At 49.7% G+C, this 27,327-nt stretch overlaps 9 protein-coding genes and 1 non-coding gene across 10 annotated transcripts; 6 read left to right on the top strand and 4 right to left on the bottom strand.

The window, feature by feature from the left end:
• Window positions 1–48: 48 nt before the first annotated feature.
• Window positions 49–1,471, top strand: BU24DRAFT_492267 (uncharacterized protein). The gene has a single exon (XM_033533884.1). It carries the CDS (start codon window positions 99–101, stop codon window positions 1,032–1,034), a length of 936 nt encoding a protein of 311 aa, XP_033384448.1. The 5' UTR covers window positions 49–98; the 3' UTR covers window positions 1,035–1,471.
• Window positions 1,472–2,390: 919 nt separating this feature from the next.
• BU24DRAFT_462306 (OPT-domain-containing protein) lies at window positions 2,391–5,527 on the top strand (the record flags this gene model as incomplete). The annotated part of the gene is made up of 6 exons (XM_033531989.1): window positions 2,391–3,338; window positions 3,389–3,748; window positions 3,801–3,954; window positions 4,005–4,515; window positions 4,574–5,405; window positions 5,456–5,527. The coding sequence occupies 6 exons, from the start codon at window positions 2,391–2,393 to the stop codon at window positions 5,525–5,527; spliced, it is 2,877 nt and encodes a 958-aa protein (XP_033384447.1).
• A 775-nt stretch (window positions 5,528–6,302) lies between these two features.
• Window positions 6,303–8,873, bottom strand: BU24DRAFT_391440 (ubiquitin fusion degradation protein-like protein; the record flags this gene model as incomplete). The annotated part of the gene is made up of 2 exons (XM_033525112.1): window positions 7,094–8,873; window positions 6,303–7,051 (listed from the first exon to the last, which is right to left on the bottom strand). The coding sequence occupies exons 1-2, from the start codon at window positions 8,658–8,660 to the stop codon at window positions 6,303–6,305; spliced, it is 2,316 nt and encodes a 771-aa protein (XP_033384446.1). The 5' UTR covers window positions 8,661–8,873.
• Window positions 8,874–10,914: 2,041 nt separating this feature from the next.
• BU24DRAFT_193992 (uncharacterized protein) lies at window positions 10,915–13,272 on the top strand. Its single transcript, XM_033521733.1, has 5 exons — window positions 10,915–11,116; window positions 11,218–12,464; window positions 12,739–12,780; window positions 12,839–12,931; window positions 12,981–13,272. The coding sequence occupies exons 2-5, from the start codon at window positions 11,232–11,234 to the stop codon at window positions 13,026–13,028; spliced, it is 1,416 nt and encodes a 471-aa protein (XP_033384445.1). The 5' UTR covers window positions 10,915–11,116; window positions 11,218–11,231; the 3' UTR covers window positions 13,029–13,272.
• A 319-nt stretch (window positions 13,273–13,591) lies between these two features.
• On the top strand, window positions 13,592–14,772 carry BU24DRAFT_193739 (Yip1-domain-containing protein). Its single transcript, XM_033521729.1, has 4 exons — window positions 13,592–14,128; window positions 14,181–14,214; window positions 14,269–14,565; window positions 14,627–14,772. Exons 1-4 carry the CDS (start codon window positions 13,694–13,696, stop codon window positions 14,755–14,757), a joined length of 897 nt encoding a protein of 298 aa, XP_033384444.1. The 5' UTR covers window positions 13,592–13,693; the 3' UTR covers window positions 14,758–14,772.
• A 249-nt stretch (window positions 14,773–15,021) lies between these two features.
• On the top strand, window positions 15,022–16,646 carry BU24DRAFT_422440 (cytochrome c heme lyase-like protein). The gene is made up of 2 exons (XM_033527981.1): window positions 15,022–15,189; window positions 15,255–16,646. The coding sequence occupies exons 1-2, from the start codon at window positions 15,109–15,111 to the stop codon at window positions 16,218–16,220; spliced, it is 1,047 nt and encodes a 348-aa protein (XP_033384443.1). The 5' UTR covers window positions 15,022–15,108; the 3' UTR covers window positions 16,221–16,646.
• A 294-nt stretch (window positions 16,647–16,940) lies between these two features.
• Window positions 16,941–17,924, bottom strand: BU24DRAFT_193927 (uncharacterized protein). Its single transcript, XM_033521732.1, has 2 exons — window positions 17,613–17,924; window positions 16,941–17,524 (listed from the first exon to the last, which is right to left on the bottom strand). Exons 1-2 carry the CDS (start codon window positions 17,649–17,651, stop codon window positions 17,090–17,092), a joined length of 474 nt encoding a protein of 157 aa, XP_033384442.1. The 5' UTR covers window positions 17,652–17,924; the 3' UTR covers window positions 16,941–17,089.
• A 542-nt stretch (window positions 17,925–18,466) lies between these two features.
• BU24DRAFT_193827 (uncharacterized protein) lies at window positions 18,467–20,084 on the bottom strand. The gene is made up of 5 exons (XM_033521730.1): window positions 19,668–20,084; window positions 19,583–19,607; window positions 19,241–19,470; window positions 18,721–19,183; window positions 18,467–18,584 (listed from the first exon to the last, which is right to left on the bottom strand). The coding sequence occupies exons 1-5, from the start codon at window positions 19,737–19,739 to the stop codon at window positions 18,517–18,519; spliced, it is 858 nt and encodes a 285-aa protein (XP_033384441.1). The 5' UTR covers window positions 19,740–20,084; the 3' UTR covers window positions 18,467–18,516.
• A 2,006-nt stretch (window positions 20,085–22,090) lies between these two features.
• On the top strand, window positions 22,091–22,984 carry BU24DRAFT_422438 (uncharacterized protein). The gene has a single exon (XM_033527980.1). It carries the CDS (start codon window positions 22,255–22,257, stop codon window positions 22,633–22,635), a length of 381 nt encoding a protein of 126 aa, XP_033384440.1. The 5' UTR covers window positions 22,091–22,254; the 3' UTR covers window positions 22,636–22,984.
• A 4,231-nt stretch (window positions 22,985–27,215) lies between these two features.
• BU24DRAFT_t38 lies at window positions 27,216–27,302 on the bottom strand. Its single transcript has one exon. It is a non-coding gene; the product is annotated as a tRNA-Ala (tRNA).
• Window positions 27,303–27,327: the final 25 nt, after the last annotated feature.

Below are 27,327 nucleotides of genomic sequence, written 5' to 3'. Positions count from 1 at the left end.
AGCTAGGTACCTACTGTGTAGTTAGTACTTGTAGTAGGCAGCAGACTACGACAGTCGGCTTTCCACTGTTCTGCGCCCGTGAACACATTCCATCAGCGATGTTGATTGAGCCATCATTACTCAAAGTCGACCCGCCTATCGCGCCAGAACCGATGACCAAGAAAGGCATCAAGCTGATGAACCCTGCAGTGCCTTGCATTGCGAAGAACGGCCTAAATATTCTGCACGAAATCTTTGGTCTTGGAGTCCAAACTCCCCCGACACCCAACTTATCGGACGTAGTTCTTATCGCTATAGACTTCGAGAACATCAACACCATTAAGAGCGGATTTGCTGAAAAGCGCGATTGCCAGATTGGTCTTGCCATCCTCGATACGAAGGAAATACACCGCCAGGCTCCGAATACGCTTGTGTCTACTTATAACCTAGCCACAGGGTCTCCGTTCAACCTTAGAAAGGCTAGCGAAAAGTTCATTTTTGGAGAGACAATCACGATTAGTACAGCAGATGTTGCAGAACGCATTCAGTCTTATATTCCCCCGGCTCGGAATATAGTCTTTGTAGGCTACGGAATTATCAACGACCTCCAAGCTTTGCAGGCACTAGATTTCCAGTTTCCAGCACTCCTTTCGAGCGTCCTGGACACTTCTCAGGTCGCTAATAACGTCTTTGAGATCTGGGGTGGTTCTTTGGGTGACTTACTGCTTAAACTGAGTTGTTCATTTAATCGACTCCATTGCGCTGGAAATGACGCAAACTTTACCCTAAGAGCTTTACTTCTTCTAGCTTCTGAAGGATTTACTCGCCAACAGCGATTTCAGACCGAGGATTGCGATACTCTTGCAATTTTACGGCAAATTTCACATGATCCTATACCCTGTTGGACGGACCCAGAAGTTGCAGCTCTGGAGAAAAGGGAGAAGAGGAGAGAAAAGAGTCGGAAGCACCAGTCAAAGACGTGGAGCAAAGAGAAGCAGGCCGAGATTCGAGCTGCTCGACAACTCACCAAAGAGCGAGACATGGCATTTAGCTAGGACCTAAGAATTCGAGGGTCGCAGTGTGAGGTCAGTTTCCCCCTAAGAGGATAGCGCATATTGTAGATATATGTGGAGAATCGGTTCCGACAAACGCGATGGACAGGGTAATGGGCAAGGCCCTATGGCAACGTGCTGCTGCGTGGCCCTGTCAGTCTACCAGTAGCCTGTAGGCCATGCCGCCCATCCATCAGTCTTTCTTAGGGCCGGTGGGTTGGTACGAGTATGTATCTGATCTGATGATGTGCATGCATTGCAGAGCGCAGCGCAGCGCAGCGCACCACCACACCGAAGAGCAGAGGGTAGAGCAGAGCGGCCCGACATGACTGGGGCTGGGCGTGAAAAAACAGACGTCAGGCCTACGGTGTACGACTTGTATGACAACAATAAGTAACTATCATAGCTCGTATACGGAGTACTGAAATCTTCATTTCTCCCCCTACCTTGTCTCATTACCAGTCATCACTAAAATGAGGGGTCCGGCACATGGGCCGCCTTAAAAGCACTGATCATGAGTTTGTACACAGGAGGTATACCCTCAAAGGAGGGCAGAGGGGAAGTACTGTGCAATCAATATTGTTGGAAAATACTCCATACATACCTACGAGTGATTGATTCATACCCACCCCCACCTAACATACCTACCTGTTACTGTACGGCGCACGCAGGAATTAGTCAATTAAATTATTACTATAGGACAAGGGAAGAATAAGGAAAGCAAAACGACATACCCATGCCCGAAACCCACAAATGATGATGCAACATGCCTCGCTGAACTTCGGCGCAGTAGCCAGAAAGGAACAAACGGCTAGATCCGCTAACCTCGTTATCTCATCAGATAAAAAAGTCACTCGCACACGCAAAAAAAGGATCCGCTAACTGGGACCCGTCGCTGGATTCCTTGAACCTTACTCGTACGCTTGCCCGTCCTGGTCCCGCTCCTAAATGCTTGTCACAGTACACTACTTACCTGTAACAGCACTTGCTCTCACACACTCACTCGCCGCACGCCGCACACCTCACACCTTACACACACCTCGTACGCGCCCATGCCGCCAACAACGCCAGCGCCCACGCCAACTCAGAAGACTTATGGGGTCTGATTCCCGTCCTTTGCGGGTCACTTCTCTACCCGCCTCACCAGGCAACTACGAGCTCCAGGCTCTCGAGGCTGACAGTGGTGACCGTGACCTTAACCGTGACCGTGACCGTAACCCTGGCCTTGAAAAAGCAACCTCTCATTCATCACGCCGCCACCCCCCTCACACTCCTACTACTACTACGACTTCAGTCTCTTCCCCATTCCATACTGATGACGCTCTTCCTTCCAGCGTCTCTCCCCTCCCAGATCGAACCATGTCACGTACGCCTCTCCTGGTGAGATCATCGCCGGCTCTGGGTACTGGCTCCTACGGCGGCCTTCCCGTCGCTTCTCTCAGCTCCAGTCCTGGGGAGTCTGATGCTGACGACAGTCATGTGACTGATAAATACACCTCTGCCTCTACCTCTCCCCGGAACATCAAGAGAGGGAAGAGCAAGCTCCAGTATAGCGAGCCAGCAGTCGGCCAAGGCCAGGACGAACACCTCACCCAGCGCAAATCCAATCAGACCCTCCGAGCAAGGCGGCGCAGTAACGCGCTTGATGAAGCCCTCCAGGGTCAGCATGAATCTGGTCTGGAAGCTCGGTTCAACGCAAGCGGCGTAGCCCCGACAGCTTTTGAAGGCCTGCAGTCGTCTTCTGGTAGTAGTCATATCACCGTCGAGGGTCCGGAGGAGGACGAATCTTCCGAGGGTGACGAATTGCACGATGTCAAATCCGATGGCCAACCCGCAGACAATTCGCCCTATGCCCAAGTACGAGCATCGGTTGCTGCGACAGACGATATCACTCTTTCCATCAACACCCCTCGAATGTGGAGCCTCTCCATGGTATTTGCAATCATTGGTTCTTCCACAAATCTATTCTTTTCTTTGAGATACCCGAGTGTCACCATCACTCCTATTATTGCGCTTTTACTTGTTCATCCATTGGGCCTCTTATGGGACCAAATCTTCAAAAGACCAACCGACCCGCAGGAGCAGTTCCAGAACGGGTACATCTCTCTCAATGGCGGTCCTTCATCGAACCATTCCTACGCCGATGGCAGCCGACCAGGGTCAATGCAAAGCTCCCATAGGTTCCCGATCAAATCTCGAAGGCAGCGCTTCCGTCTCTGGCTTGCACAAGGCCGCTGGAACGAAAAGGAGCACTGCTGTGTGTACATTGCGAGCAATGTATCGTTTGGTTTTGCATTCGCTACTGATGTGAGTAGTACTAGGTGCAGCGGTTTGCGCCGACGCTAACAGCTAGTTAGGTGATTGTCGAGCAAACCAAGTTCTACCACCAGGATCTCGGGATTGCCTATCAGGTTCTGCTTACGCTCTCTACCCAAATCCTGGGGTATGCACTTGCTGGTCTTACTCGCGAGTACTTGGTCCGTCCTAGTGGGATGATATGGCCCAGCACTCTGGTTTCAACGGCTATGTTCACTGCATTGCACAAGAACGAAAACAAACCAGCCAACGGGTGGACCATCTCCCGTTCCAAGTTCTTCCTATATGTGTTTGGTGGTTCCGTCGCCTTTTATTTCCTTCCCGGGCTTCTGATGCCTGCGTTGAGTACTTTCAATGTCATCACTTGGTTCGCGCCCAAGAATGTTGTCATTGCAAATCTGGTGAGTATTGTAAGCCAATGCCTCGAGTGATTTCGAAACTGAATTTACGTAGTTTGGAGTCTCCTCCGGCCTTGGAATGTTCCCAATGACGTTCGATTGGTCCCAAATTGCCTTCATCGGGTCACCATTGGTGACGCCATTCTGGGCCGCTTTAAATATTGTTGGTGGCCTCGTAGTAGTGATGTGGATTGCCGCGCCCTTGATGTGTATGTTTTGAGACCCATCACATGGAAGTTTGAAGCTTACAAGACTACAGATTATGCAAATGTGATGTATTCTTCGTACATGCCAATACTATCGGCCGCCGTTTTCGACAACACGGGTAGGCCGTACGATGTTAGCAAAATCCTGACTGAAAACTTCCTCTTCGACGAGGAAGCATATGCCAATTACAGTAGAGTCTTCCTCCCGATTACCTACGTACTCAGCTATGCCCTGCAATTCGCGGCCCTCACGGCTTTGATATCGCACACTGCGCTTTGGCACGGTAAAGATATTGTGAGGCAATGGCGACGCTCATGGGCAGAGATTCGTAGGACGGCAAACACGGATTACGAGCCTTTGCCAGCTAATGCAGGTAGCAACAGCGCTCCCATTTCGCCTCGCTTGACACGGAGTAGCGAGGAATCTGAGCCGGGCTTGGAAGATCTCCTGAACTCCGAGGATGTCCATAACCGACTGATGCGACGTTACGAGGATGTCCCTATCTACTGGTATATTCTTACGGGAGTTGGCATGGCTGCTATTGGGATGTTCGTTGTAGAATAGTAAGTTGCCGTTGTCCCCTTACTCACTCTCATTCATAAGACTGACCTAACCCGATAGCTACCCCATTTACCTCCCCTGGTATGGTCTACTGCTAGCACTTAGCATCGGCGCAATTCTCTTCATTCCGATTGGCATCGTCATGGCCATCACCAATCAACAAAGCAGTCTGTACCTCATCTGCCAGCTTATCTGCGGTGTAGCTTTCCCGGGCCGTCCGGTCGCGAACATGGTTTTCACAACCTACGGTTACATTACATCCACGCAAGGACTCAAGTTCTCTTCTGACCTGAAACTCGGTCACTACATGAAGATCCCACCGAAGATACTCTTCAATCTGCAGCTTACCGCCACTATCGTATCAAGTCTTACCCAGATTGGTGTTCTTAATTGGATGCTGAATTTTATTCCTGGAATCTGCACGCCACAGGCAATCAACGGCTTCACCTGCCCGATCGCGCGTGTTCATTTCAATGGCAGCATTCTCTGGGGTGTCGTCGGTCCCCAGAGGTTCTTTGGCCCCGGTGCGCTTTATCGCCCACTCGTCTGGGCTTTCTTGGTGGGCGCACTTGCGCCGATTGGCATTTGGTTAGCGGCGCGCAACAATCGCAAATCCATCCTTCGCAAGGTGAACTTCGCCGTTCTCTTTGGCAGTCTTTCCTGGATTCCCCCAGCCACCGGCCTCAACTTCTCCGTGTGGGCTATTGTCTGCTACATCTTCAACTACGAGCTGAGGAAGCGGAAATCTGCGTGGTGGAAGAAGTACAACATGACGTTGAGTGCCGCCCTCGACTCAGGTGTAGCTTTCGGCGTGACGATCATTTTCTTCTTCATCATCTTCCCTGGCTGGATGAGCGGATTCAAATGGTGGGGTACGGAAGTCTACAAGCAGGTAAGCAAGAGCTGCTCTATTTTCCATTCGCAAAAACTTACATGAACCAGGGCTGCGACTGGACAGCTTGCGCCTACAAAAACGTGCCAAAGGGCGGGCATTTTGGCCCAGATGCATGGTAGCTAACAACTAACACGCAGCTACCGGGCGACACATGATGATCTTCTTCCCTGCATCTACACAGGGGGCATTCTTCTGCAATCATATAGCACATTGCTGCATTTTGGCATCGCGGCTACGGCGTTTTCTTGGTGTTTTGGGAGAGGAGTTGTTTCGTTGGTTACCCAACTCCCTATTTTTATCATCATCATTATCATCATCATCACCTTTTGGATCCTTGTTTCTTCTTCTTCGTTTTCTTGGCTGCATCGGTGGGAATCGAGCGCAGTTACAACATCAGCAACAACCATTTAGGGGACACCAAAGCGTCCACTATCCTTATATCCTCACACGGGGGTTATTCCTCGCCCTCTTGTCTTCGCTTCCTCCTATTTTGTTTTCTTCTTTCTTCCAGCGTCGCACACGCATCGCATTGCATATGGCTGCTGTACCGTTAATACGAGGGGACAGAGCTTTGGTACTTGGTATAGTCATTTTTGAGGAGCGGGTGTTGGAAATCATGAGAAACAAGGCCTGGATGATTAGAAAAAAGGAATATGACATCATTACAACCATCACCATTACAAACATCTCATATTTTCATTTCTGCAGTGGAGTGATTTTGAACGGTTATCTGATTAATGGCTATCTAAAGGTTGGAAATTGCTGACCTTAGTAGCAGGGGTATCTCAATCGAATCCCGGAAAGGGGGCGAAGGTATCCATCTTCATCTCTGTCTAATGTCTATGTATATATTTCTGATTTCTGCTTGTTTCACGACGACCATCCTCCCCATGCTCAGCTGCTCTCACTCCTTTGAGGTGCCCAACCCTTCAGCCAGGCCCTCGCCTTGTCCAGGTCACCGTTCTCGGCTTCCAAAGCGGCCACACACCACTCCATCGAGTATCCGCCCTTGCCGTCGATACTCGGCTCGGCGCTCAGCAAACCTGCAAGGTTCCTCCTTTGCTGGCTGCCCTCGTCAGTGCAAAAATGCAACGGCGTCGAGTAACCCTTTCCATCCATGCCATCGAGGAATGGCTTCACCATTGGGATAGCGTCTTTTGTGGCGACAGCGGAGTCTCCCTGGCCTGTGTTTTTCCTGCCGGACCGGCAATACTCGTTCTTGCACCATGCTTTTCCGCAGCCGGTCAGGAGTTGGGATAGGTAGCGACGTTCGACACGGCGGCGCAAGGCTTTGCCCTCCGGATCATGCAGAGATACGTACAAGGGACCGAAGCACACACTGCAGAGGCCTACTTCGTTCCCGGGGCCCTGACCTTTGCGGGTGCCCGCGCGTGTGTCGCCCGTCTTACTGACACCGTCTTGCGTCCTGCCGCAGTTGATGTTGCGGCATAGCCGGGGAATGGGGCGAGAGAAGCGCTCAAGGTCGTGATGGCGAAGGTGAGTTTCCATGTCTCGAAAGCGAACGATTTTATTGCACAGGTGGCATTCTGTTGTGCGGCCGCCATCTGCGAGTTCGTGGGGTGTGAGCCCTGAGAGGAGGAGCTCAGCGCTCGGTGGCTCGTTGGGATCGCCTTCTTGGGGTACTTGTAGGTGGCAAAAGCGGCATAGGATGAGTTTTCCGGGACATGTGGTCGTCTTGTGATGGGAGAGAGTGGGTATTGAGGGGAATTCTAGTCCGCAAGAGGAACAAGACTGCGGAGAGTGGAAAACGGCATCGTGTTTGTGGCGGGCCTGTGTTGAGTTTCCAGTGAAGCTGTCATGTGGGCAATGCCAATGGTTTTGGAATTCTGGAGATCGTTTCTGGAACACCTGCCCACACCCTTGCGGGCAGATGATGTTATTGCGAAGACAGAAGTTTTCGTGGAGGAATAGTGATGATTGTGGAACCCATTGATTGCAGTTCTTGCACTGTACCTCTCCGGGATTTGGTTGTGCTTCAGAAACTCCATTGGACTGGGTTGGTGGTCGTAGTGAGGGATCGAATATCGAAGCCTGCAGCTGAAAAGATTTGGGTTGAGTCGATGCTGATTGAGAGGGGTACGCGCGTATTGAGATCCAGATCGCCTCAGCGTCTTCAAGTTCCACGTTGCTTGGTTGCAGCCGTATTCGCGCTGGATATCGTCCCGAGAAGTCGGCAAATACGTATTCATCTTCTCGCGGTCGCACCCGCTGTCTTGATGAGTAGGGACTGACAAGTAGATCGAGATCGTCGTCTTCCTCTAACGCTTTAAGAGAGATCTCGAGACCCTGTGATCGATCCCAAGATGATAATTCGTAGTCAACGTATTCGCCTTCGAGTATTTGCCCCTCCTGTGGTCGAAAAATGTCCAACTTCCCTCCCACGGAGCTACCTTTATTGGTCCCGGGGGCTCGCTGTGCTTTGGCAGCGATGTGCTTGAGAGTTTCGCGAGCTTGCTCCTCATTCAAAGCTTCAATATCCACTTCCAAATCGGTATCCACTACGCAAATACCATCTCCTTCAGGTTTGAAGCCATCGACCAGGAACCGGAACTCCTCACGCTTACCACCCGATGCCCGACCTCCATTTACCACCAGCACTTCTCCATTTGTCAAGGTCGTGAAGTTCGACCGTAGGTATTCCTCGAGTAACGATTTCCAATCTTCGGGGTCGTATCCAGCCTCGAGGGGGCGTAGCTTCACGAAAGTACCTTTAGGTAACTGTTGGGCATGCACGGTAATCCTGGTTGCGTCTGTGCCATTAAGAGCTACATGACCTGCCTCATCGACTATGACATCGTCGGAGCCACTATCTGGACTTCCGTCTCTCGACGATGTTGTAGATGTCCCTTTGATACCCAAGGCTTCACTCAGGAAAGTGCTTAGAACGATTTGGCCTTCCTCGGCTGAGAACTCCCGAATGCCTGCATAGACAAGTCTACCATTGTCGGGATTGACTAGTCGGAAGGTAAGCGGGTGCGGTAATTGCTGATGGCGATCTTGGTATTGGGCGCGGGCTTGTCTCTCGGCGTTGAATGTATATGGGTTGAAAGGGTCGAAGGACGTGATATGACGTTGGTCGGAATCGACAGTGACGACGGGAGCGGCTGCGAGTATCTGTTCTAAAGCTGAGGGGGGAAGGAGTATTTTATCGCCGGGGAGAGATCGTGAGGGATGCGCGACGGTAAACTGAGCGGACCAGGTTAATTCTGGCGATTCGGCGGGGGCGTCCATCGGTGATCACCACGCGTGAATTGCACGAAAGTCTAGGAGAGTATGTAGGGACACGTGTGTATAGGAAGACATATATAATCGAGAAGAAGGTTTAACGGTACATATTAGACGTAGAAGTGAAGTTTGTCGAGCACGCGACAGTCTTGAAGATGAGAGATGGAAGATGGGAGACTGTGGATGGAAGCGCGTGCTTACAGATGATGCGGCTCTTCTCGAAGCTTCATCCCAAGGCTCAGGCAGGAACTGACTAGGCAGGCAGTGGCAGGCAAATCGGAGGGGACGGACGTGACGTATCTCCGAGATCCTTATCGATAAGCGATAGGATGGGATACTGTAATGAGTATCTTATCGGGTCAAGTCTGAGTCCGAGTCTGAGTCCTCACCGACTCTACCCATCATCTATGTGGGTGTATGCATTGTATGTACCTCACAATTATTGTACGAGTACTGTTCAACTTGTATTACTGACTGTATGTATGTACCTACCTAGGTACCTGTGTATCGTCCTATATATCGTTGAGAGTTATACCATTTGGGTGGCATGCACCCCTCCGCTCTTTAAATGTCCGAACCATAGTTAACTTATACTCGTACATACTGTGTACATCTACCCATGCGACTAGGTACATAATATGATGGACTAATACAAAGTATGTACATAAAACTCCGTCTGTGTAAGCACGCTACAATTTATACGAGGCTGCCAATCTACGTGTGCCCTCTGGTACCATCAACAGTCCTTTCGATTAGTTATGCCGGACCCTTCGGCGTTTGCTAATTCAATCGCCGTAGCTAACCATTACTTCAAGGGGGCAAAGGCTTGTCCATCACGCAAGAAGGATCATCTCCCATGTTTGAGTCTTAACGGTTGTCGGTAGGTGCAGCGTCCAATCCCTCTCAGATTGGAAGGGTGGGCCAATGCATTCGGAGATGGATTGGTGCATATGGTTCCGCGTATGCAGCGTCTGGACTTTCCATGGACATGGACAAGAAAGAGATGGACACGCAGGACGTTGCAGGGCCCTGGAGAGAAAGGGTCCAACACGCATGCATACGATGGCAATAATATAATGCATATATCTAACTAATGATAATAATAATACTCATAAGCCGGCGAGCAACGGCATCAGCAACAGTAAAAGTCACAGCAACCACAAGCATCAAGTGGATCCTTCCGGGAACCAGTTGGGTGGGTGGGATGAATGAATGTGTGGTCATTCCATTCACTAAAACAACAACCACCGGCTGGAGATGCCCAGATGCCCCGATGACCCCTCCACTCTGGTGTGAATGTGATGTGATACGACACAGACACAGACACACACGCAGTCAAGGCGGATGTTATACAAAACCTTCCGAAACGGAAACGGCCGTCCATCCCTTTCACACTTTCGGTGAGAGCTCGCTTGGGATAGGCACATTCTGTACGAGGCCATGAGTATCAATTATTGTTGCAACTCGCTTGGACGTGCCCCCCCCCCTACTCCGTACACGGGACCTGTAACCATCACCATATGCCAACTAGTAATGTAGTCACCATACTTAAACAATTGCTGTTCGACTAACCCAGTATGTATGATCTTGGAAGTTTCATTATTCCTCAACCTGAACGATAGATATTACGAGGCACAACTTAGTTTATTACTCCGCACATCTTCTGCACATCTTTTGATCCATGCCATGCCACACTACGATTAGTTATGTGACCATCGACACGCAGGTGGCGATTGATTGTTTGGCCTCTGTTTCCATTTGTGAAACATTAACGATTCTCCTCAAGACGCCTTGGCTATGCAGATGCCCCGTTCGCCTTGATCGTCCTGACCTCAGGATTCGCCAGCGAGGTCTTGGAAATTCATCTAGATAGAAATGCTCACGGACCCTGTCTTCGCTGGTTAGATACCATACATTTCATGTTACCGTGACTGCAATGCTAACTGCGATCACCGCAGGGGAAGTGTGGATCGAAGGTCGAGGTCTCCGAGACGAGACGATGACCGACTACACCATTTCTCTTCTTGGTGTAGGAAACCAACATACTCTCTACTCTCCCTCTAATGTGTATTGCAGTTAATGTGTACACAGCAGTATCTACGGACTACGACTACCTAAAAGTGCTAACTAACCATTACTTGTCTCTCTATTATTGCATCCAACTCAACCCCACCCTTCATCCCCCCCCCATTCATCCACACTAAGTTCTTCCATTCACACACCATCCCCGTCCATCAGCCTGCAGCTCACTACTCACCTAACACACCCACTCCCACACCCACCACGTCTCAACATCGCCGACGCCCTCGTTTCTTTTGTTTCTTTTCTCACCACCCACCCATCTCTCTATCTATCTATCTCCCTTCACTATTCCTGGTCTCCCATCAAAGAGGCCGGCACGTGCCCCCTTCCCCCCAAACAAGTCGGGGGATTGATCGTCCCCGCTCTACAATAAAGCTTCGGTGAGTACCCTTCTGACAGCTCCTGTAGCTCGATTATTTCCTACTTTCTACTTCATTACTTTCCTACTCCTCCACCATGGGCCCTCTCATCCTTCCCGAAGATGGCTGTCTTCCAATGTCTCTGGCGGACCTCCTCTCCAATACTCTGGTCTGGCGGCAGACTGCTCCATACCTACCCGTCGCCTCTTTGTACGCTCTAGCAGCCGCTTCCAAGTCACTCCACCGCATCGTGCATCACTCCCCCGAAAGCCTCCGCTACCTCGACCTCTCCGCCGTCAAATCACTCGCCGTTCCCTATGAGCCATTCGACGTCGGCGGCACTAGCTGGCGCTCTGAGCGCATGGATGAATCTCTCACCGAAGACGAATTCTACTCTGGCCCGCTCCGAGGTGCTTTCTCGAAGCTCAATAGGCGACGCATGCTCTCCAGTGTCCGCACCCTAGTCTTGGATGGCTTGAGCGTACCTGCAGACCTCGTTCGCGAGATTGTAGTTGGCGATAATTTCAATGTCCGCATCCTCTCAATTCGGGAGGTCAAGAACTTGAACGAACGGAAGTTGATGCAGGCATTGCGATATGCTGTCCGGCCAACCCGCGCAGAAGACACACCCAAAGTCAAGGGCATCTACTTCTTCGGGCCCCGAGACCCAATTCCTACCCAGGACCCCCAGAACAAGAAGAAGCCTACGCCATCCGTCAACCGGGGAGTCCTAGCCTCTCCAGGTGCACAAATTGGCGCAGAGTGGAATCAGAAATCCTCCGATGCGCTGAACGCTGTGTTGACACGGGCGCAAGACAAGTGGTACCAGCCTTCCGGCCGCATGATCGCCAAACGGCCTTCTCTCGAGTGGGCTGAGACACTGAAGGCTTGCGAAGGCATCATTGCATTCGATGCTGTCCTCTGCCGGGGACCACGACATGATTCCACCAAAGCATTTGTGGGCAATGACAGTAGCAATCCGTCTTCATTTCTGGCCCCAGCCATTGCGACTGTAGCCCTGGGGACAGCAGGATGTGAAAATTGTCACGAATCCCCGGAAGGTCCAGCCGTACCGGGCTACTCGCCATCCTCAGATCTCCCACTTCTCACACCTGTACCATGCCATTCGAGCACCGTACAATCTGCACAGAAACCACACGCTACCCATCATTCCGAGCCACCTGTGTTTTTCGCGAGATGTGAGGACTGCTTAAAGGGTCGCTGGTGCGAGCGATGCAACAAATGGTGGGACGAGGGCTGCTATATTGGATCCAACATTAGTCAACGCACCGAACTCCAACAAACTGAATATGCAGAGAACATCCTGGCCGACGGATCCACCCATTTGATCCAGAGGCAAACCACCAAGGTACATATGGGTCTTTGCGTTGCACACTGTCTTGTTACCGAGATGATGGCTGGCGCTGGGAGTAACGGGATGTGGGGATGAATTATGTCGACCTTGGTGCGGAAGGGAGCGGTTTCTTACGGCGGTTACAACGTAGTTGGATTCCCCGGATCCCAGTCTTCCTGACTGGCCCTTGGAGCCTGACTATGGAATAACAGCACACGGATTCCGGACCTTTCGCGCCAAGGTAAGTGTGCAAATCATGCGTGAGAAACAGGCTAACAATTCATCTTAGATCATTGGTGTTCATCGAGACTGCTTTGGTTGCGGCCATACGGTATGCTTGAGCCGATCAATGTATTATTCTGAACATCTGAACTAACGTTTGTGGTCAGTGTATCGATTGCAAGGATCTCTCCATACGTCGATGCGAACATTGTCGGAATGAATATTGTTTCGAATGTAACGACTCCTCATCAGCCACAAAGGTCAGTCTTCTCCCTTATTAGAATCTTCACCTTGCTGACGACGGTAAAGTGCGACTGGTGTAATTACACTTCGCGAAGGACCGTGGAGATGTATTGATGAGATTAGGTCAATTGTGACTTCAAAAGCGCAGCTCGCCGTTAGATCAGGTATCTTAGAGGAACTTTGCGAGCGAATTAGCTTTCGGGCGTCATTAGGCCATGGTTGTAGGAGTTCTATTGGTTTTTTGATGGCGTTATATTTGTTACTCCGCTCTAAGCATTTCACATCGCAAGCAAGATACCCCGCTTATTCAGCATCCATTATACATAGGCTTGAATACATGATAAATTATGAACTCGACCTTTCTCAAAAATCCCCGATCTCCAATCCTGCGTTGTTTTTGTTTGTCTTGCAGCCCATTCTACTGGGAAACGGAGCTGGCACGTGACGGGAGCTGATCATTGATCGGCGGAACACTTCAGAACCTCCGAAGCGACACGAATAAACAAGTGGCTGCAGCGTGCTACGTTCCGACCCCCCATACCCAGCTCACAACAGCACGTCAATTCACAAATCATACAATCGCTGTCGTTTCCTACCCATCGCCAAGATCCCTTGAATCTGGCCTGTCTAATAACTAGATAGCTCTCTAGCAGATTCCCAGGCGTCCCGCACGAGTCGCACTTCCATCGCCGCTGCTAGGCTTCAGCCAGCTCCTTCGAAGAGGACCTTCCCGTTCGCGTTCGTGGTCCATCCCAACCTCACATCTCATTCTTCATACAATGGCACAGTATGGTTATGGGCAGAGTCCCCAGTACGGGGGCGGTGGGGGCGCACAGAACCTCCAATTCTACTCATCCTCCTTCACAAACCAACCCGTGTCGGGGCATTCCACGCCTTTTCAGGCTGGCTATGGTGCACCGCAAGCTCAGGCATATCCCTCACAATACGGTGCAGGATTCTCAGCTCCTGGCGTGAGCGGACAAATGGGTGTGGGAGTTTCGGGTTTGCGCACAGGATGGCTGGCAGCTTTCGGCACAGAAGGATACGAGGGGGAACCGCCATTACTGGAGGAGCTCGGAGTCAACTTCTCGCATATCAAGATGAAGACTTTGGCGGTGCTCAATCCGTTCGGCAGGATTGACCAGCACATCATGGATGATAGCGATGTTGCGGGGCCAATACTTTTCTTCTTCATATTCGGAACATCTTTGCTCGTGAGTAATCTGGCCGAGGAATACATAAGGAAACTTGCTGATGTCAAGATAGCTCTCGGGGAAGCTCCACTTTGGGTACATTTACGGTATGATACATTGCCCACTCTGCAAACGAAATATAACCACTGACGTGAACATAGGTCTTGCTTTCATTGGCACACTTATGCTTCACACCATTCTCTCCCTCATGTCCCCTCCACTTGATCCAGCAGAGGCCGCAGCGAGCCAGGATCATAGTCACCGAAGCAGCTCACACTTCTCCTCTTCTCTCACGTATCCTCGATCTGCCTCCGTTTTGGGCTACTGTCTTCTTCCTCTGGTATTTACTTCCATGGTTGGCATTGTCATTCCCATGGATGGTCTTTTCGGATACCTGCTCACTAGTCTCGCAATCGTCTGGTGCTCTTACTCGTCTAGTTCCATGTTTACAGTTGTTGGTGAGTAGCCTCGCATTCACAAATTCTTCAAGGCTCAGAGTTAGCTAACACACGTAACTAGGACGAATGACATCTATGCGTGGTCTTGTGGCTTATCCCATGGTGCTCTTCTATGGAAGTTTCGGTATCATGGCTATCTTCAGTTCTCGGGGAACCGGACAACTTGCGAAGGCAACAGGCGGCAGCGCATAAAGGGAAGTGCGATGCACATTACAAAAGGGTCAAGGGGGCGAGAAGTGAGCATCATATAGAAGCAAAGGGAATGATACCATGATTGATTGTATAGCATATTTTGATAGTAAGAAAAGAAAAGTTGAAATGCGATGTATGGAAAGCATGGCAAATGACCAGTGACCCACCCAGCCAATCAGAGTGGATTGATCAAGGATGATGACGACTGATGGAAACCCTGCACCTCCCGAGCGGCCAAAAACTTCTGGCTCCTCACCCCCGACAATCTCCGCATTCAACTCATCCATCACTAACCTTCCAACAAAATTTTACTTTCCACTTCCCACATTTTCTCAATCATACATATTCAAGATGGGCTGGTTCTGGGCTGACACAACACCGGAAGCACCAGTTGCACCACATCCAGTTCCTCGAGGGAACGCAAAACCACCGGTACGGTTTTTTGCCTCGCGCGCAGCGTCTTTTTCGAAGGCTTATCCAACTAATGAATACAAAAGCCCAGTTGTCCTATGCACCAGAAGACACAACCGCCTCCTCCTTCACGAGCCCCCGACAATGGGTCGGTTCCACAGGGTGCATGCCCCTACGTCCCATCAGACAAGTCTGCACCTGCGACCAACACTTCCGACGACTCAACGACTCCCCCGCCACCAAAGCAAGGCCTCCTCTCCCGTCTGAATCCCCTTAACAACATGCCCTTCGATATTTCTAATAAGCGCGCCGACCAACAATCACAAGACCTCCCCTTGGACCGTGAAGCCAGCACAATTCCCAAAGGCGATGGCTCGCTCTGGGAATACCCATCACCACAGCAGATGTATAACGCCATGCTTCGAAAAGGCTACACCGACACGCCCGCCGACGCCGTGGAGAGTATGGTTGCCGTACACAATTTCCTAAACGAAGGCGCCTGGGCGGAGATCTTGGGCTGGGAGCGCAGGTTCGGCAAGGGACTCGCGGCAGGATACCAGATCTGCAAGCGCGGAGAGGAAAACGCAAACATCACACTGGGCACAGAGGATCCCTTCGATACCACCTGGAGTGACAAGCAGGCGCCGCCTCCTAAATTGCTGCGATTCACTGGACGTCCCGGGGATACGACACCAAAGAGCCAGATCCTGCAGTGGCTGGGTTGGGCGTGGCCGGAGAGGTATGGGACGCCTGCACCTTTTGATCGCCACGATTGGTTCATTCAGCGATGCGGGGAGAATGGGTGTGAGGAGGTTCGCTACGTGATCGATTATTATGAGGGCGAACCTGAGCCGACGGGAGAGCCGGTTTTCTTCCTCGACGTTCGCCCGGCCGTGGACGGCCCGCGTGCGGCAGCGGAGAGGAGCATCCGCTGGGGCACTGATGTCTGGTGGAGGGCCACCGGCGGCGTCGTGAGAGAGGTCAGGAAGGCCGAGGCTGCGAGGAAGGCAGCAGAGGGGGCAGAGGAGGCCACAACACGACGATACAACTAGTGCCGTATACTTGCGGCCATTTCTGACTTTACAACCACGCCGTGACGGGTCCGTCAATACTAAGACAAAGGCATCACGATTAAAGAACTTGGACGGAACGGGGGACTTATATCATCAGCACTCTTCAGTCAGTGTCCAAAGGCGTTTTACGAAGCATCAATCGGTTCCAACTTTTTGGGATTGCATGGAGTGGATATGACTATCTATTGGTTCGATCTTTCCTTTTTTTTGAACCTTTTTATTCTTTTCATTGTACTCGGCTTACCTTTTCTCCAATTTGCCAACGTACTTGATATTTCTTCTGTTTTCCCATCGGCTTGTGACAAATAACGACCCACGCCTCTCTTCTCCCTTGGCCGTTTCTACATGACTATTTTGTACCATTCTTGTATTGTAAACAAATTCAATCATGTGTTAATACCACTTCCCAAATACTGCTCAATCCTGAACTTACCAGCCCAGTCTAGCCGACGAGCATTGAAGCAATAGAGTACGCGCAAGATGATCCCCAATCTCCAGTAAACAAATATTGAATATATACCCGTACTGATTAAAGCCAACCCGAACATCATCTTTGACCGTCCTTTCTCCAAGACTTCAATACACCACCGACCCACCCATCCTAAAAGAGAACGAACAAGGTTCAGACCATCACCACAACTATCGAACACCAGAAACAGACACAGCTCGCTCCCTGGCAAAACGAACAGGCATCTTCCCAACAGAAAAGGAAAAGAATAAAACCACACCAGCACCAGCTGCCCAGCACCCACACCGACCTCCTCCCAAGACTTTGACGTCGTCCAGCCTAGAACAGCACCACTCCTCGCCTAACCTTGATCATGGATGGAGGAAGGATCTTGAAGGAGTCAGCCCGTAGCTGATACTACAGTGCCTACAGCATGGGAATGGGACCGTGACCAGGGGGGAGGTGTGAACACGACTTTCAATGTTATGCCATGGGTAGTTAGGTAGTAGGCATGTGTCCCCTTCCTTCCGCGCATACGGTACGATATCGTATCGCCAACATCAACCAATAACCGCTCTATGAGAGGACCCTGAATTTTTGTTTGAAGGAGTAAGACGAAAAGGATCAGTGGAATCCTCATGCGAGTCAAGGCCAAGGCACGACATAGAAACGTAACGGGCGAGCTGCGGGGTGCGGCTGGGCCCCTTCCATTATCCTCCCTCTCTGCTGAGATGAGGAGTAGGAGGAGGAGGTTCCTATCACTCACGTCATTGGCAGCGGGTCGGATGTAATTAGCATGCGAGGGACGAAAAGGATACGCCGCACGCCGACAAGGCTGTAATTAACTATTATTGACTTCAACTGTTTGAAGGAAGAAAAGAAGGGTGGATGGAAGGATGGAAGTAAGGAATCGAATCACCAACGGCTAGTCTAGTTTGAACGGTGATGAATAATCGGGCCATGATTCCGCGTTAGGTGGGTGGAAACAAACTGTGTAGGTGGATAGGAAGGGGAGGGAGATTGTACAGAGCGTTGTATGGGAAATTCTCCTAGCGGGGGGACCATCTTCACCATCTTCACTGTGCGTGCGGGTTTGCCGCCCACGAGGGCCGCGGCAGATCGAAGAGATCGTGCGATTATCAGGAGACATCTCGTCCCCCAAGACGATGATTCATCGCGCCCCTGGCAAGCTCAGTCATCCAGCGCGATTACCTAAGGAGTTAATGTGAACGCCATCCCGTCGACGCCTCCGCTTGAGATGCAGATTGCGATGCAGACCCCCATCGAAGACTGGGATGGGAAAGATTGGGGATTTGGGAATACCATTTTTTCCCACAAATAGACAGCACAGGCGTATTGTTCGTACAGGAAGCTTAGGCGCAAGAGTCATGTAGCCAAGATACTTTGTAGAGGAAGAGATTAAGAACTTGTACTTGTAAAACAGTCTTGCTGCGACTCCGACACTAGAGCTTACACACACCGATACGGAGCTGTATATGAAAGAACAAGAACATTTGGGATATACGAGCACCTGCGCCTTCTGGGCCCCCAGGGTGTTGTTAACATACGTAGCCTGCTCGTCAACAGGACTGTCTCACTATGATATATCGCAGAACAACGATAATGAGACCAAACCCCCAAGACATGATGATATAGCCCGCGCCCAACGCCAAAAGAACAAACGAGCCATTGATTTTGCAGCGACTAGCCCCTGTACATGCACGTGATATCATTTAAAAAAAAACAGAAGTGGGAATGATGAATGAGAAGTCGAATCGTCCGAAAAAACTAGTTCCTCCGACTCGACCATGAGACCGAAATATGACATTAAGCAGCAGTTTCCTTTGCGGACTGCTGTAGCTGGCTGGCGAGGTGTGCAAAATCATTCCCCGAATCTGTTGTCACTATAAGCTACTCGTCGATCCAGATGAGATGTCACCAACTGGGCCACCTGCTACATATGAGCGTTCAAGAAACTTGGAGCAGGTGGATGTAGAGAGAAGTATGGCGAGAAAGAAAGTGGCAGCTGACCTTGCTGGGTCGAATCGTCGACCTTGGGGCGCTTGTCGGCATAGTCTCCTGTATCAAAAGAAGGTCCATCCGAGTTGGGATGCTTTCCATTGTTGACAGGTGGACCATGCTGCGCTGCGGCAGCCGCTTGTGCAGCCATCTGTAGCTCTCCAATCTGACGTTCTGACAATCCACCATTGTTCGTTGGGCTACTTTGCTGTTGCTCTGGCTGCTGGGGCGGTTGCGGTGCTTGGACTATTGTGCTTGGGGGTTCGGGATGTTGGCGGGAAAGGTCGACGCCTGCTGGGGCCGGAGGGATCTCTCCCTGGGATTCGAGTAGACGAGATTGGAGGTTGATTATATAGTCGCGAAGTTGGTAGTTTTCGTTTTGGAGGGCCTTGTAAAGTTCACAGAGTTGCTCGAACTCCTTCACTTGGTCCTTGAGCTGCTTGATGTACTCTTCCTTGCGTTGGCGGAATGCGCGCTGCTGATGTTAGCTACGAACACGGCGAATCGATGTTAGGGTTGCATTGATACGCACTTGGGCTGCCCGATTCTGAGCGGCGCGCTTCGATGTGGAAAGCTCTCGTCGTCCCTTCCGGCCTTCGCTCAGGTGGCCATCACCAGCTTCGCCCTGGCTCATCTGGTAGGCAGAACCTGCAATTGCAGGATCGATAGCGTGTTGGGGGCTGCCGGGATGGGGATGTTGCTGTAATGGCTGGGACGCAGTGGGTTGTCCGGCGCCTGCAGCGAGGAGATGTTCTCGTAGACCTGTGTAGCGACGCAAGTTAGTAATGGGCGCAACGAAGAGTATATGCGGCAGCGGAGCTGAGCGAAGCGGCAAGATCAATTGGAGGGTTGGGAAGAGGAGGCGTAGACTAACTCATCTCGATGTTTGGCTTGTGGTCCTGGAACAGTCAGCAATTTGCGAAGGTCTTCGGAGTCAGCATTGGGGATGCTCAGCTTACCTGAGCAGGTTGCTGCATGTTTACGTCGAATGTGCGAATGGACGGGTACAAGGTAGGTAGCCCGTTCGGCATCAAATCGATGTTGGCGGATGAAAAGCGAATCGAAAGATTAGGGCGCGCAGCTTGTTGAAGTGGAAGATATGGGTTAAGATTGATGCGCAATGTGTCGCGTCGCACACAGCGTCAAGGTACGGTAAATTGATGACAAGCAGCTGGGGCGCGGGTGGTGGGTGTGGCTGTTATTGTTGATTATTGAGCAGATAGTGGTGTGGGGTCACGGAGCTCCGCGAGCTGGAAGGAGGGTCACGGATTGGGCTGCGTAATGTCACGGGTACTTGGGATGTCCAAGAATTATGGTCGCAAGCGTAGCCGGAATGACTGATGCAGACACGGATGGTGTTGGAGTTGAGGATTGGGATTAAGGTTGATGTAGGTGTTGATGTTGTTGGTCCTGGATGTGGGTTGCGGCGAGGGAGGCGCAAAGAGTAGCAGCACCTGTCAAGCAAAACGGAAGGTAACGGTCAGCATCTTTACACGAGGATACCGACGCGCGACGCGCGGGCGTCAACAGTGCATGTCCATAAAAGATATGATTGCATGTACGGAGTAGAGGTAGGCAAGACAGGATGGGGATGATGCGATGCGATGCGCGATGTGCATACGTTACGGGCGCAGGCGCATACACATACACATACACGCAGAGAGAGTGGTGGGTATGTATATACCAACCTAGATACCTACCTAGGTAGGTAGTTGTGCGTGCGTGCGTGCGTGTATGTGATAATAGAGAAGAGAGAGAACAGAGAGAGAACAGAGAGAGAACAGACAGTGTTTGAGTGACAAGCTGGGGTAGGCAAGCAGGCACAGACTGTTCAAGAGTGAAGCAGTAATTAACTACAATAATGTGCAGTGCATGGCTGGCGAATAATGGAAGATGATGAAGACGGATGGGAGATAACTTTTGATGGAGAGGCGGGTTGAAGAGATGGCTGACTACTCACCAGTGGACTCAGTGTATAGGTGGGCGGTAATGGTAATGGTAATGGTAACTATTGGGAATTATTGGAGTATTTTGGGTGGATGGAATGGGTGACTGAGGAAGAATTGCTGAGTAAGGAAGACTTTGGGGGGGAACGAGGGAGATTTCACCTTTTTAAAGTAACTCCTAAGGGGATGGAGGGGGGATGGCCCGAATGGGTGATGAGTGGATGGATGGATGGGAAGGAACGCGCACGGACTGCCGATGCCCTACCTTTTGCATTTCTTATTTAGTGTGCGCTACATGGTAGGTGGTGGTGGTGGTACATAGTAGTGGTAGGTAGTACAATAGTAATTACCCTATTAATACCAACCCTACTCTAGTTACCACTCCCGCCCTTCCACCCACTTCCACTGCCCTAACTAATTAATAGGTACAACTTACAAGAACATAGGTATTCAATACGCACACAAATACGCCATCATACGCACCTACATAGGTATCGGGTACATTACAACTACAAACTATGCTACTACACTACTGCTGATTTATACTTCATTACTATTTCTCACTACTCTTACTACCACCACTACCAGTACCTACCAATATGATCAAAGCATTATTGTACAATTACCTACTTCATGCTCGTACATTCATTCACTTGACTGCCGCCGCTCTCCATTGATACACCATTTGACCAACCAACCAACACCCTTTACTAGTCGCTCTGCAAGTACTCCGTCGGTCAAGGTGATATCAACTCCACATAGACTACCCTCGATATCTTGCAATAGAACAGTTCTACGTCTTCTCTTGCACACCCTACCCAGCGTGCCAGCCAATTATTACGTCCCCCTACTCGTAGACATACTATTCCTCTGTACTTGCCAATGCCCATCCTGCAGCGGGTGTTAGACCCCCCCCTCTGCCCTCTGCCAGTCGGATTATGTCAAGGGTTTGCCTTTTTCGCGTTCAAGGATGTCGATCAGCCGGCAAGCATAGCAGCCACTTGGTTGGTTACTCGCTCTCCTCACGTGTCTTGAGATTACAGTCGAAATAAGTAATGACCTAGGTATCTGCTACTTTTACGGAGTACCCAGAGGGCAATCACCAGATGTATAGCCTGTCAATTGCGTTGTGAATAGGAATAGAATGGTCTTGACGGGATTCTGGTAACCCTCCCACTACGCTATTACAGCCATTGCCCAGTTGGTTGCTTTTGGCGCTTCGACCGCTAGGATCTATCAAATCAACTACTGTGTAAGCTACACTTACACCTACCTACACAGTGCATCTACGAATAGGTGATTACGACAACGCGTCAGTGTGCTACCCTTCCCGAACGGGATCTCGGGACGTATGTACGAGTGCTTGTACGTCTCCATACCACCTCCTACCTCGTACTGGTACTAAGTTTCTGTCCTGTCTCGGCCGTCTTGTCTCCGTCCCTGGTCTCGGTAGCCTCAAGGTTGGCCCAGATCCAAAGCGCTCTACGCTGGTATTCGGCATCATCAACGCGGTGAAGCCACTCGAGGCGAGAAACTTTACGGTCATGCTTATTGCACGGCTCGCGCTTTCGTCGTGCCGTGTTTGGCTTGCTTAGGCGGGATGTGTGCGTCGGTCACAGCCGTTTCTGATATTGATTACTCCATACCTATCTATATCGCTACGTCCAACTTCGTCCGGAGTCGGTCGTACAAAGGTGCTAAGGTGGCGGGTGGAGGATGCCGTTCTGTACAGGTTGCGGTTGCGGTACATGCGATTCGATTACCTACTCTAGGTACCTACGCTACACTGCTACAGCGAGCAAGATGTTGTAACTCGTGGTGCGCCGTGGTCTCATTCGGACTAGTGCATTTGCTTACAAACCTTCATTCACCCTATTCCCTTGGCAGGCCAGGCTCGTCCGACGTATCCGGGCGACTATTGTTGTGCATCATCATCATCGGCATCATCATCATCATTTATCCCACGCAGCTGTGCATCTAGCTTTGCGCCGCTTCAATAACTTAATACAGACAAATAGCAAATAACAAGCGAAGAGTTAAAGCTCTTACGAGTATTAGTTACAATCCATCGATAACCACTCACCAGTAATGGCCGGAATACCAGTTGGCTCGATTCAATCCGCATCCTCCGAGAATAGAATACTGAAAATCAGAAAGAATGAAAAACATCCTCAAAGACCCTATCCAAACCCGCGTTGGCACTGCAACTAGTAGTAACACCTTACCAATCTTTCATCAACTCGTGCCCACACAATTCGAAGTTGACCATAAACATGGGCTAACCATATCGGACAAGCTTTTCGCGATGAGGTATGATGTAATCAGTCGCCAAACCTCACATACATCCGAGTCCCCAACTAAAATGCCCGCGGTCTCTCTGCCACATGCATGCCGTCCGCCCCAACTTCAGTAGCAACAATGGAGCTAATACCAAAAGAAAGGAAAAAGAACATTCTCCTTATCTTCGTGCCGACTTCTAAACTCCGCACTGGTACTTATCCGTTGCACCTCATGCTCCAATCCTCTATTTGCCCCATGTGAACTCTGGCTGATAGGCTGACGCGCTTATGCTACACAAACGGCAGATTTCCTATTAACGCGACGTCGGTCGCACAAGGTGTTAGCAGCTGTGACGTCTCGGATGAAGCTTACATTGTCAACAGCCTCTATCGGTGTCCTCATGGGAGTATGGAAATGATCGACAGTGTGTATGAAGTCTAGGCCTGCGCACATCACGATCGTTCAACGCGAACAGTCGCTATCCTCCTTTGCAGAATGCTCTCTCATCCATGCATCGGACACTTTCAGCAACGGTCAATGTTGGTCAATGCGAACCACGCTGGTAATTGCCCGGGACACTCGATTCCAAGCCCCAGGACGCAGACACATGACTCTCAAATGGCATTGCTGGAAGTGGTACATCGTGGAATTAGTCACATCTATCTGGTAATTATCGCTACGCCGCAACCAGAGGGATTCGCGGGACAAACGTGCTCCTCGCCCAATGCGATCCTCAAATAGGTGCCTACATCGATGATCTGCGACTTGATCGTCGTTGTGCCCATCACTGTCGACAGGTTCACGCGAGGACTGTAATACGAGTATATACTAATACGAACTTTTTCTGTGGCATGTACCTTCCTATTGCGCCTTCAAACCCTGTGTGTTTCTGTTTTGCTGGGGGCTAGAAGAGCCATTGGCTTCAAGATAGACAGTATACCTTAATGATCAGAAGATATATCTTTCGCAAGTCAAACTTTCTGTCTTTATGTCGCGTATGTGGTCAAAATTGCCTTGCAGATATGGGCGGTGTAAAAGCATCATCTTTTGTCGTCAAGCATTCAGACCGCATGTTGGTACACGCCAGCCAGCTTGTTACCAACTTGCCATGTCAAGGATGGCCCTCAAGCATTGCTTCCCGTTCCTAGCGTTGCAGCTGTCTGATTGTTTCACGTACCGAGTCGCCGATGGACATCATGCAAATGTAAAATCACTCAGACGGTATTGGGTCACAGTGGGGCCACGCCTGAGCAGCTGGCGGACGATGCATCGACGTCGGATGGAATCTAACAAGTGAACAGATCGTAGGATGTGCTTCAAGGACCTAAGTACCGAATCCAACTTAAGCATGTGGAGCGTCTCCACGTCCACGATGAGATGTAAGGCCTACTAGTCGAGCATGCAGCGGACAGTCAACAAAAAGGTAACGTACAGTACATATCCTGCAGCTACTCAACCTCGCAGGAATCGCCCAACGCCAATTCTGTTCGAACCTCGAAAAGGCACAAGCACCGTGGTCTCCACGATTTTTTCGCTTATAGTAGTGCGCGGAGAAGCTTCAATGGAACAAAGTCGAGTCCGCTAGTGGGAACGTACTTGGGTTAGTGATGGTTACACATCAACATCGTTGTTCAGAGCTCAGACATATTTGGCCACCACCATCTTCTACCTACAGTTCTACCCAGCATACTGGATCTACCAGTATACGCTATACTATACTTTATATTGCGGCAGCTACAGTAGTTAGTTCGGGCGATTACTCATATTTTGATCTCGAAAATGTTAGCCGTGCCCTTGCAGGACTATTATTTTATACCTGGGTGTAGCAGATGAATAATTCACTTTTTCGGAGCTACACTACAGGCACACTGCCGTGGCGGGGCACGATATATTTAACGACTCAAAATCGAATATCTGAGTGATAGTTTATCTATACTGATCGTAATGTAATGGTAGACATCAACAATTGACCAATTGCTTCACCTCACATTGTCTACGTCTAATCAATATCACTCGCTAAATGCTACTTACAAGACGTCAGTCATGAAAAGCTCCACATTGTCTGGCTCTAGTGGATCACATTTATCCTGCCGAACGACGATGGCATTCCTATTTCGACATTTACTCCCATGAATCAGGCACTTGCTTCAACTCTAACTTCATCGTTAGCTCGGCTAGTACACGTTCATATTTCTGCAGTAAAATGTGTCGGTCATCACTAGGCCCCACTTAAGTCCATCAATTAGGACTAATAGCCAACAGTGATTCGGGCAGTATTGGTATGCTATTTCGAAGTGTCCATAGATTCAGCTTCACGACCTCTTACATGTTGGGACAACATGATAGCTTCATGGTAACTAGCCATAGGGCTTATGAACTACGTAGGGTACATCACGGATGACGGAAAGGCAGTCTCCGGTTCAGAAACGGCAAAGTCCATCTCAGCTAGAGACAGACCGCCTAGTGATATCTTCAGACACTTACTCACTGCTCTGTCAACAACTCAATACTGTCCCGTGCGGATGGCAGCAAAGTCCGTTTCCGGGAAGTCTGGCATGGGACTCTCATTTCCCTCACCATTGCATTTGCGCTGCGGACTTAGAAATTCCCCTACTTTTGAGAATATACCGCGACGCGCCAGGTCCCCAAAGTTTTATTGTTCATCTTGTTGCAGTGCTTTCTCTCCCAAACAACAATTACTCTCTCACGCATGAGGCAGGGCTGCTTGTTCTCATAAAATCAAAGTCCAAACTTTCGTCTAGCCGAGACTAATAACTTCAATCTGCATTCCAAATGCTTCAGAACCCCTATGTAGATATTTCTACTACTGTGGTTGGTAAGCCGATGTAGTTATTATCGATATGAGCGTAATCACAGCTCGCACGACAAGTCATCGTGATGACACGTTGGGCGCGTACGCAGAGCTTGGCTGACTGTATCCACACACTGTAGTAGACAGCGTTCGCTTTTATTATCGCGAAGTACATTCTTGCTCCCAGCAAAGAAGGTACGTGCTTCAAATCTCGACGTTAGCAGGTAGTCTTTCCCTAATTTCTTTTGGCATTTTATCAGAGTGGCATATGCGAGCAGAAAGAAGTTTATCGACAAGTTTCTCTGTGTTAGAACAGGGGATAAATCGATGCCGCGTACATGGCGACTTACTCTAAGCCTCCCCTCAGAGCATCCTAGAGGTACGTTCTCAGCAAAGTGAAAGTCGTTGGCAACCCTAGAGTAGTCAAATAGGATACAGTTGCTCGTGAAGGGTTCTATAGTGTTCTAGAGCCAAGTAAAGCCTTCACTTTACGCTCCGTGGATGCTTCAAGTATACAAGTACAGCATCCCAAGACAGTGAGCTCATTTGGTTTATGATGCAGAAGCTGCTCAACGCTGTTGTCTGAACTCACATCTTCCTTCACGGTCTTACATGTAACCAAGATGTCTAGAAGATCAGCCGAGAAATCGCTACCGAGCCCTATTGCTCCGGACAGCTTAGTCTATCTGATAGCAAGCAGCCGAGTTCACGATGTTGAGCGAGTGTGGCTAATAGAATAGAGAGTGATAAGGGTGTACTGTCAAGCTTGTATTCAAGGTGAATCGAAGTTGTTTATCTAGATATCTCGATGACTAGTCTCAGCTAGCAGGCTAGATACCATTGACAACTACTTGGAAAGGTAGCTGGGACATGCAATATTGATCCTGTACAGTGAAGTAGTCAAGAGCTCACACCCATTTAGCAATTGGAGATAGGATAGACGTGCCGTGTATGGTGAGCCATAGGGCACTATAATCAGAATATGACACGACAGTTAATTGACATAGTAAAAGATATTTCCTACTTGCTATATCTACATCTACACTTATAACAGATGAGATGTAATGAAATGCTTCACTCTACATCCTTCACCAACACTGTAGGGAATAGATAGGCACGAGTGTTTCAAGCATATCTTATTATGCACCAATCAGTAGCATGCAATTCAAATCCTATCTTAGATTTTTATAGTCGAAGTAGTTAAGTATATTGTTAGAAGTATTAATATTATAAAGATACTGCATTACTTTTAGCTAAATAAAAATAAAAAACAAGTTAAACGTTACAATATTAGGAGTAGACATGCATAAAAAAAGGATAGAGGATTATTACTAGTAATAAGAAAAGGTTATAGGTTTAAACCTACTTCTTTTGCTATATTTAATAATAATTTATGCCTTATATATATATACAAGAGCAAAAAAGAGAAGACATAGAAGTCTAGTCTTCTACAGATGCAAAAAGAAAATTGGAGACGGCGGGAATTGAACCCGCGACCGTTCACAATCATATGGAAACCATGCGAAGCGAAAATCATACCCCTAGACCACATCCCCGATTTCTATAAAAGATTTTCAAACA

This window comes from Aaosphaeria arxii, assembly GCF_010015735.1.
Source record: "Aaosphaeria arxii CBS 175.79 unplaced genomic scaffold BU24scaffold_4, whole genome shotgun sequence".
Classification (NCBI taxonomy): Eukaryota; Fungi; Ascomycota; class Dothideomycetes; order Pleosporales; genus Aaosphaeria; species Aaosphaeria arxii.
Note: the sequence above shows the minus strand (reverse complement) of the source record. Positions and strands in the feature narration are given on the sequence as shown.